Genomic DNA, 8,360 nt, shown 5'->3' on the forward strand with positions numbered 1-8,360 from the left:
TAACATTAAAGCCCTGCTAGTGCCCCTAGAGGTTGCAATGTTCATTTCACAACACAATAAATATTGGAGTGTTGGACTGATACTGTAGATCATGATTTTGCTATGTTAAACCTGTGTGTGGCACTAGAGGAAAGACCATGCGGCCATTAAAATTCAGCAATGGCTGAAAAGTGACTAATGGTATGCTGTTATACTGGTATATACTACTCATGTTCTACTTGTATGTACAACTCTCCACCAGCATATACTGCTTCCTACTGGCATATGCCACTGCTGATTTTATGGTATGTCACTGCTGTGTCCCACATAAAAACAGCATGTCACTCATGTTCCACAGATACCACTGTCCACAGCCATACTACTGGTAGGCCAGTGCCATGTTATGGCATAAGCTACCAGTTTCACACTGTACCTGTTGGTGAAAAGTTGTGTGACGTACACATAGTCAGCAGTGAAATACCACTGAGAATCAGCTTAAAAAAACAAGAGTGACATACCATCAGCCAGGTTTCACCCTTGATATCACTGCTCAAACACAAATAGTTTATCCCCTATGGGAGCATCAGTGTGTTTAGCAAATTTCATGGTAATCTATCCATTAGATTTTGATATTTCTTGTGCAAAAGTTGAAATTATGGTCTAATGCTGGTACTAGACACAGGGTAAGTTGATCACCTATTAGGTTCATGATCATCTGTCTAGCAGCTACTGAGATACATTGCAAGAAAGTGTAGCATGGATGGATGATAGGCTGTCCATCTAGCCCTGCCATCATTATGCTAGTATAAGAAAAAAGGAACTTCATGGGACATTTCAATATTAACATTATACTGAGTATATATTAATTGAAAAGCAATCTGATACAGTCGATCTTCAAAAATAATTGATTTATATTGCTTTCAACTCCTGATTTATATGACAGGGCCTAAAATCGCAAACCAGCCACCCGTATGACAAAGCACAAACAGATGAATTAGCATTGAATATTCATACTCAGACCAGATGAAACCATAAATCCTCTATTTAGACCATTTTCCCATTTTTAATCTGTCTATGATTGTAGAATGGAAAATAGAAATGTGCCATTTCACAGGATGAAATATCTACCACTGACACATTTAACAGTTACCCTTGCATTTTCCTAGTAAATAGTTACAGATTCCATATTGATCCACAAAAGGTTTCATGTTGTTTAGAGGTGGAACTATTGGTTGGTTCAGTTTTCTAGACAACCATGGTGTTTGAAAGTGTTCAGTATAAAACATCTGCCCTTTCTGGTACATTTTTTCTTTATCTTTATTATTCATTTTTATGGAGTCTTAAAAGTGACAGGTATGAACTGTTATTGTTAACTATTATTATTGTTATTATTATTATTACTATTATTAAACAACACGTTTAAAATGATAAAATGATGGGAATGCTGTATGGGAAAAATGACAATAGATTTGTGCTTGGACCAAGGAAATACAAAAAGTGTGGCAATAAATAACAAAGAGGAGATACAACAGAACATTGTGCCACAGAAATTACGCAACCAACTATTTTCAAAGAAGTTGATTCTGAAACCCATTTTTCCATTGTACTCAATTTCAAATCAAACTCAAATGTCCTTGAAAACTTAAATGAATACACATGAATTAGAATTGAAGTTTTTTTTCATTTTTTAGGACACCCAATAGGCATCAAATATTTAGATGTTGAATTGAGCACATTTTAACACATTAAATAACTGACCTTGAAGAAAATAACCTACAATTCAAATAACAAAGCCAAATTACCCTATCATAAGCCTGACTACATAATTTATTTAAGGTTAAATAAAAACAAAAATACAGAACAGTGGAAAGTATGACACAATGGATACATAGGGGAATAAGATGATGCTTACTGAATCTGCAGATTCTCTGCAGACTTTCTGGAATAAATGTAGGGTGAACAAGTCACTCACGTGCACTACCCATTATAGACAATCTTTCACTCAATCTTATTTCCATAGTTTAAGAATTCTCTAAACACATACAATGAGTACAGTATTATTGATTTTGGAGGCCACAAGATACAGAACTCCTTTCCAAATTGCATGATCAATCTATCACCATTGTTGTAAAATGCAAGTTCATTTGTCTGTTATGGTTACTTTTCTTACAATATTATCATGGTACTCATTCCCTTTCTCCATGTATGTGCCATTGTGTGCTCATAATGTTCCACTTTTGTTGTGACTGTATTAGAGGGGTGTTGATTATTTGGCTTTGTGGCAGTGTTTGAGGCTGTAGACTGGGGTGTCTGGGATTAGGGCCAGCCACTGGTCAAAGGATAGGGTTAGGATTGGATTGGGATATGGGTTAGGTTACTTTTTATTCCCCATCCCACACATTCAATGTAAATTTTACAAGAGTAGTATTTATTACAGGACTGTTCAGACTGTATCAGATTGCTTCACACTTTACAGGGTTTTAATGTCCTGTAGGTAGATTATTATGAAGACACACCTGTATGTGGCCCCCTTTTTCTATGGCCCTCTGAGAACACTGGCAGTGTACAGCTGCAGGAATCATATATTCAGTAGTTGAAATATTAAACCAATATTAAGCCATAGACAAGAGAGGAACAAATATGTTCATTATATCATTAGTTTCCCTCTCAGCACTTTTTCTTTTGATTTCCCTTTTTATAATAATAGCATAAATCTTCTATTATAATATGTATACATGATTTCGCGTAAAAGCTGTCCATTGATTCTGGTATGCAGGCCATTCTTGAAGAATGCAAATTATTCTACCTTCAGCTGACCTTGTGGTCAGTTGGGTGACATTTGAGGCTGAGGCTATGAGTAGCCATATTGGCTACTGAACACAGTGTTCAGGTTCTCTCCTGTCCATCAGTCAACAGACAACGACAAGTCAGTCGACAACTGTAGTGTTGCAAGCACAGCAGGATGGGGTTCGGATGGAGCCCATCATCCTGCTCCTCTTTCTCTGACAGCCAGTGTTCCCACTGTGGCGGGAGGTGTTGGTGTTCTGGCGCGAAAGCTTGGCAGCACGGCTTGCTGTCTCCTTGATCTGCAGCTCCAGATGTCTCTGGATGGCCAGACCCAGCTCCTCAGGGTCCACAGAGGCCCCATAAACCTCCCATGTCATCCCTTCTGCATCCCACTTCACCTCTTTCACAGGGGACGTGGGAGCACCTCCTGGTTTCTTTCCTCCATTAGTATCAGTGGGTAGAGTCTGGCAGCAGGAGGTCTCACTCCTGCTCTCCTCTGCCACACAGATTTGGGGGAACACATGTGGTGTGACGGACTGTCCTGTCTGCACCCCAACATCCCTCAGCTCTTTACAGGCTGTCATAGTCCCTGTGTCTCGGGTTGTGGCTCTGACATGGCTGATGCTGCAGCACTCCTGTCCATCAAGGTGTTTTAGGGACTGTGGCCCAGAGCCAGGGGGCAGCGAGCTGATCCAAGAGCAGTTGAGGTTGCAGCACCGCAACAGGTGTTTGGCATCCAGGCCTGTCTCACTGACAGAGGACATGAGGCGAGGCAGCATGAGGTGGTTTGTGGCTGAAGGAGGTGGCACTGCATGCTGGATGTTGCAGCTTGGCTCCACATCTGCCAGGTGTGGCAGCAGCTGGGAGGGGGCCAGGATGGACTGGGGGTGGCAATAGGCGGCAAATGTGTCCTCAAAATTGGCATGATGGATATAAGAGCCATAGCAGAGTGCCTTGTCACAATTAGGGGGAAGATGGCCCTTTTCTTCAACACCCTCCACTTTGGTTGCTGTCTTGGGGGAAGAGATACAGATACACCTGTCCTGAGGCTGCAGGGGTAGTCCACTTTCTCCATTGTTCACCCCTCTGCAAATAGTAGTGATAATGTTGCACTGCTGCATCTGCATGGGCTGTTTGCAGGCTAGTATGGAGTGACTCTCATCTTCTTGGATACTCTTATCTCCTGCATGGTAAGCAAATCTACAAGTCTTGCTCTCTGGAGCCTGGGGGGCTGCTGCCTGGTTAACCAGAGGCAAAGTGTCTGAGTGACTCCTGTGGACAGGCAGGGAGGCTGGTTTTATACTCTGCACTGTCCTGTCAGTCTGTGGGTTGTCATTGGTTGTATTCACCACTTTCCCCTGGTGCGGGTGTGAGGGTGTATGCATCTCTGCCAGACTATGGGGGTGGCTTGAAGCCCTTTGTTCAGATGCGCTTTGTTCCTGTTCACCAGGCTCTCGACCGACCCTCAGACTGCCACTGTTAGTTTCTCTGGCAGGACAAAATACTGAAAGTTCTTTATAGATCTCACTGAAAGCCTCTTTTGGGTCCTCCAGGCAGGTGTAACCTGGTCCTTCTGCCAGCCTGGAAGATGTTATTGCCTCCGTAGAGCACTTGGAGGTGTCAAAGAGGGGCTTAGCAGAGAGGGTAGATTCCAAAGAAACAGCTCCCCCCAGTGGGTACAGCTCTGACACAGGATGCCCAGTATCTGCCATGGAAGACCTTTAAGAACAAATAAAACATTATAATAAATAAAAAATTAAAACTGACATTTTATAATTTGGTGTATTTTATCCACCTGACAAGCTGAAATTCCTATATATTCTTTCTACAGAAATTACTGACCAATAATTAACAACACATTTAAACTCTGGCAGGTAGACTCCTAAAATAACACTAATTCTTTATTTGCTACCCTGGCTGTCAATCCAGACCAGACATGATTTTCTCTCTGACCGCCAATCATATTCTATATATGCCATCATGTGCCCCCCCACTCAAAGAAGGCTGCTCTTCTGCAAACCCTATAAACGCCCATACTGGTCTGTAGAAGCTGGCCTGTGGAAGCTGGCCGGGATAGGGGGCCCCGGGATAAAAATGAGCGGCTTGGCCCCTCCTCCTCCTGCCTCTGAACTGTGTACAGTATTTATTTTCTGGAATATTATATAGCCCCAGCCTTGCTGTGTGGTAGTTCGTTGAAACACAAATGAATATGTCCCATGTAAGCACAATATCAACTGAAATGGCCTGAAGATTAGGTAGTAATGAAGAAACCTCCTTGAGACCTTATAATGTCTTGATATTGTGCTCACATCCCCACAGACACAAGCAAAACTATTATTATTTTTTTAAATGACCAATTTCCATACAATGAACCTAGGGCTTTGGTGGTACCCTTGGTGTCTAGGGCCATGAGGCAGTTTCCCTCTTTGTTGGTAATCCAGCCTTGCTGTGAAACAAGCATAAGTGTTTTTATAGAGTAACTCCACAGTAGATTTTAGAAGAAACATCACTGACCTCTATGAGAATTGTGACTGCACCGAGCTGTGGTGTAGCATGGTACTATGTTGCTGCTACAGGGCATGGCTGAAACATGTTGTCACCACTAGTTGGCTGGGCAAATCTGATTATTAGACTGGGTGAAGTTTATATCATGTAACCAAACCTCAAGCACAAGTCTGTGTGAAGAAGCCTGACTAGTGAAGGCAGGTCCATCTGCTATTGGCGGTTTCCTTCTCTCTGAAATGTTAATTGGCAGTGACATTCTAAAGTCACAGTTTGACTGATGTCTGTCTGCGAAAGGCAAAAGTCTTTCTTCCCTATTAGTATAAAAAGGTTAAGTATGTTAGATTTTGTTGTATACAAAAACTGATAATATATGTACTATAACAAATAGTATGTAGTATATACCATATGCAATTAGTATGTAGAATGGCATTGGGACACAAGCCTCCGTCATGTAAATTTAGCAAAAAGTAGGCTTTCTGCAAAATTTTAACCCTAATACAATGCATGCTGGGAAGTATGCTAACATTCATATGTTATATGAAAAATCAGTTGGACTTAACAAGACTGAATACATGATTATAAATTCTTAAACAGTTCTGAATGGGAGCAGTAGGCAATTTCAGCTGACCTAACTGAAGCAGACAAACTGATCTAATTACACCAACCTAAAGATAAAAGATGAGTTCATTGATTAATAGGTTAAAGTTGTGATGGCATGGTCACTTCAGAGTCAAATTCAGATTAGGGTTGAAGCCTGTATGGGAATTGAGATCCTGCTTATTACTGGGAACAACACTCCCATACTGCAAACAAATAGGACAAAATCTTTGCACATAGTACTGACCTCAGATCAGAACTACACCAATGGTTATACAACCACTCTGAGATGTTAAACTGGTCAGAGGATTTGCCAAAATAAAAGATTAATGGATTCTGTACATTGTTTTTTTCATTTAAAAATAGTATTAGGGGATGCCCATTGTGGCTAAGGGGTTGTCACATGCCCTTCTCCATTTCACTCCCCCCTCATTTTCTGTTATCTCTCCACTGTCGAAATAGTTAAAATAATTTACAACATGCAAAGTAATGATTTCATACAAACGGGAAAATCTTCAACCTTAATTCGGATTCACCTTTGTGACACACTACAATCACGGATGAGGAAAATAAAACAGACTAAATTCATTCATCCATCTCGATTTCAGTCTCAGCCAAGAGTTGTAAAATGGCTACACACATCAATCCTAGTTTCATTTTCACATGCTCTTTGTCTACATCTGCTGGATTTTAATCCAATTTAAAGAAACATTTTGGAAAATAAGCTACATCATTTTTGATGTGGTTAGCCTAACATTGCATAAAGAGCGGAAGGAAAAAACAGTCAAGTCAAATTTTATTTAAATGGTCCAATATTACAAATAACAAATTTGCCTCAGGGGGCTTTTCAATCTGTACAGCAATACAACATCTTCTGTCTTCAGACCCTCAATTAGAATAAGGAAAAACTCCCTAAAAAAAACTAGCTAACCTGGCTCTGTCTTAAATTCAAAGATACACCTACCACCACCACTAATCACCGATTAACATGTTGTGTCTCATTTATCTAACCCAAACAGAATTGTAAAAATGACAGTTTGTGGTTACTTGAACAATTTCTTAATTAAAAACAGTTTATCCATTTGCCGAGCACGTTACGTTGCTAGTTATGGTGTGGGTTGCCAAATATAGTTGGCGAGCACAGATTTCGGTTTTGGTCTCTGTATAGGCAGGATAGCAACTTCAGTGTGGTGACAAGACTCCAGGAAGCTGCACACAGTCACTACGTAATGCTGTTGTTCACCAAGAAATAGTTCCAACATGTAACTCCCCCTAAAACCAAAAACTTGCATTTCTGTTGGTGTACAGATTAAACAAATGAGATACAACTTTGGACAGAGCCACGCTAGCAGTTTCCCCCTGATTCCAGTCATTATGCTAAGCTAGGCTAACCACACCCTGACTCCAGCTCTGTACTTAGTAAAAATATGAGATTGATATCCATTTTCTCATCTCACTCTTAGAGAGAAAGCAAATATGTGTATTTCCCAGAATGTTGAACGATTATTTTAAAAAACAGTGGGAGGCAGGCAATTCTGATCATGAGACTGGATTCACATTATGTCTATTAATATGTGTGGTGTTTTAAAGCATCATGAAGCGAGTCACAGGATCTGGACAGGAACAAGTCAGTGTGTACTAACAGTGTAAGACCCTGCATGTAGTGCCTCGGAGGGTTAATTCTGAAATTTAAGAATGAGCCATCATAATTTAAGCTTTTTCACATACTACTTTGATCAAATTAAACTTCAAAACCTGATGTACAATTTTCTAGATTTATCTAGACTTACCCAATTCTGGCACATGTGAGCTCAAAGATAACAGGCGTGGGAAATCTGCAGGTACTGACTCCTTAAGAGGAAACAATGTGCAGCGTCTCTCTGGGTGCTAAAATTATCTCAGGGAGTAGGGTGGACCCACTTGAACTAGAACCATAGACTTCTACATCACACACACACAGCCTTCTGCACACCCTTCTCACAGTCAGACTCACACCCATGAACACATGCAGTAATGCACGCATGCACACATATATAAGATCGGCATATTCCCCAAGAGAAAAGAGAATGTGAACATTTTTAATCCACCAGTTTACCTTTCACAGTGAAATGCTTGCCACTGAGGTTATCCTCCTGTCTTTCCTCTCCCTTTTCAAATGTGTCGGGTGATGGCTGCAGTTTCTTAGAAAGTCTTCATCTTCCTCCACCTCCTCCTCACATCCACAGGTGACGTCTCCCTCTCTCTCTATCTTTAACTCATTCACTGAGCTGCCTGTGATATGTCTCTGCTCTGCTCTTCTCTCCCTCCTTTGTCTCAGCAGCCCCCAGCTGTGCACAAGATGGAGGAGACCTTGAGATAATCCTGCCCTGCATCTGATTACAAATGTGAGGATGCAATCTTCAAATCCCTGCTCTGTAACGTAGAGAGGAGCTGGTTAGTGGTTGGCTTATCCAGCTGTAGTGGAAGACGGATGAAGGGGGAGGGGGAATGAT

At 41.1% G+C, this 8,360-nt stretch overlaps 1 protein-coding gene across 1 annotated transcript; it reads right to left on the bottom strand.

The window, feature by feature from the left end:
- Positions 1 to 1,271: 1,271 nt before the first annotated feature.
- On the bottom strand, positions 1,272 to 8,050 carry si:dkey-191g9.7. The gene is made up of 2 exons (XM_044373239.1): positions 7,964 to 8,050; positions 1,272 to 4,485 (listed from the first exon to the last, which is right to left on the bottom strand). The coding sequence occupies exon 2, from the start codon at positions 4,476 to 4,478 to the stop codon at positions 2,907 to 2,909; it is 1,572 nt and encodes a 523-aa protein (XP_044229174.1). The 5' UTR covers positions 4,479 to 4,485; positions 7,964 to 8,050; the 3' UTR covers positions 1,272 to 2,906.
- Between the last annotated feature and the right edge of the window lie 310 nt (positions 8,051 to 8,360).

This window comes from Thunnus albacares, chromosome 14 (assembly GCF_914725855.1).
Source record: "Thunnus albacares chromosome 14, fThuAlb1.1, whole genome shotgun sequence".
In the NCBI taxonomy this organism is placed as follows: domain Eukaryota; kingdom Metazoa; phylum Chordata; class Actinopteri; order Scombriformes; family Scombridae; genus Thunnus; species Thunnus albacares.